Consider the following 1,502-nt stretch of genomic DNA (forward strand, 5'->3'; position numbering starts at 1 on the left):
CTGTTTCTCCTTCTCCTTCTCTCTTCCCTTTCTGTTTTTTCTATTTCTTTCATTTTTTCTATTATCATTCCTCCTTCTTTGCCTCCTTCTCTTTCCGTGTCCTCTCTCTCTGCTTTCTCTTCCAATTTTTTTATTCTCTCTTCCATTTTCTCTCTTTGCTTCTCCCATATTTCTTCTCTCCTCTTATATTCTTTCTTCAGCTCCTTTATTTCGTTTTTTATTTCTTCCTTATCTTTTTTTCTTTCCTTCTCTTAATCTTCCATTCTCCTTAGTATTTCTCTCAGCATTTCCTCTGTTGCCATGTTCTTTTTTTCTTCCCTTTCTTTCTTGTTCGGTGGTGATCTGTCAATTTTTCTTAGTGTGTTGAATTTTTCTATTATTTCTTTCTCTGCTTTTGCTGTTTCTTCTTCTATTTCCTCTCTTTTCCTTTTTTGCAGAAATTCTTTGATTGTTCCTAGGCTATCCGTTCTCCTTCTCTGTTTTCCCAGCTCTTCTGCTCTCGTTGGCCTACCCTTCATTTTCCTTCTATTTTCGTCCTCTTTCCTGTCTTCTTTATCTCCTTGCTGCTTCTTTTCCGTTGCTTTTTCTCCTTCTTTCCCCATCCGTCGGTACGCTTATCCGCCTCTTTCCTGTCGGTTATCTGTTTCTTATTGCTGTCGGTAAGTTCCCTTCCTTTACTTTATTTTTCCTCCGGCAGTTGTCGCTTCCCTCCTCTTTATCTCCCTGGTGTTCTTACCTGTCACTCTAACCTATTTCGTCTCCTACCTGTCTCTATATTGCCTCCTAATCTGCAATTCAGTTCTTTGTGTCTGACCTACCTTATATCTCCTTGTTCTCCTGCCTCCGCTCTCTCTGACCCTCCGTCTCCTCTCTCCTTCCTTCCTCCAAATCCACTACTCTTCACAATTTTCTTCTTCCGTCGCTCTACACGTCTGTACACTTTCACTGTCGTATCGCGAGTCCCTATTGTTTGACTTATAATTGACTTATTAATATTGTTTATTGTGACACAGTTCGTTAAATATTATAATTTTATTACGTTGTCGGCTAGCTTTTGACAAGATTGTCAAAACGTACATTGTTCTCTTCTAAATTATTACAGAATAAATTACATATTTATCTACTAATATTATTTTACTATCCTGATTTGCCCGTCCGTTAACCTTCTCATATTGCTTTACAGTCTTAAATTTCTTTTATTTGGTAATTAATATAATAAATTCTTTAAAAAAATTTACTACTTCAAATTACGGAGATTAGATTTTTTAAATAATAAAATCATCTGTGTAATCAAATGTTAAAGAATACAATTTTCATAGGAGAATTACAGAAAAGATAACTCAAAATGTAATTTAATTGACAAATATTATCAAGAAAAAAAATGTATGTCTATCCTACGTAAAAGGACGCACAGAGTTTCGAATCTACAAAGAAAAGTTTTAAATCAATTTATAAGCGAAAAATTATAGGTTTTTTTAGGCATTGAGCATTATTAATCCTTT

General features: G+C 34.8%; 1 protein-coding gene across 1 annotated transcript; it reads right to left on the minus strand.

The window, feature by feature from the left end:
- Window positions 1–251: 251 nt before the first annotated feature.
- Window positions 252–602, minus strand: LOC105562880 (stress response protein NST1-like). The gene has a single exon (XM_012014027.1). It carries the CDS (start codon window positions 600–602, stop codon window positions 252–254), a length of 351 nt encoding a protein of 116 aa, XP_011869417.1.
- Between the last annotated feature and the right edge of the window lie 900 nt (window positions 603–1,502).

Source organism: Vollenhovia emeryi, unplaced genomic scaffold, assembly GCF_000949405.1.
Source record: "Vollenhovia emeryi isolate VEMERY1.0 unplaced genomic scaffold, V.emery_V1.0 DF944645.1, whole genome shotgun sequence".
Lineage (NCBI taxonomy): Eukaryota > Metazoa > Arthropoda > Insecta > Hymenoptera > Formicidae > Vollenhovia > Vollenhovia emeryi.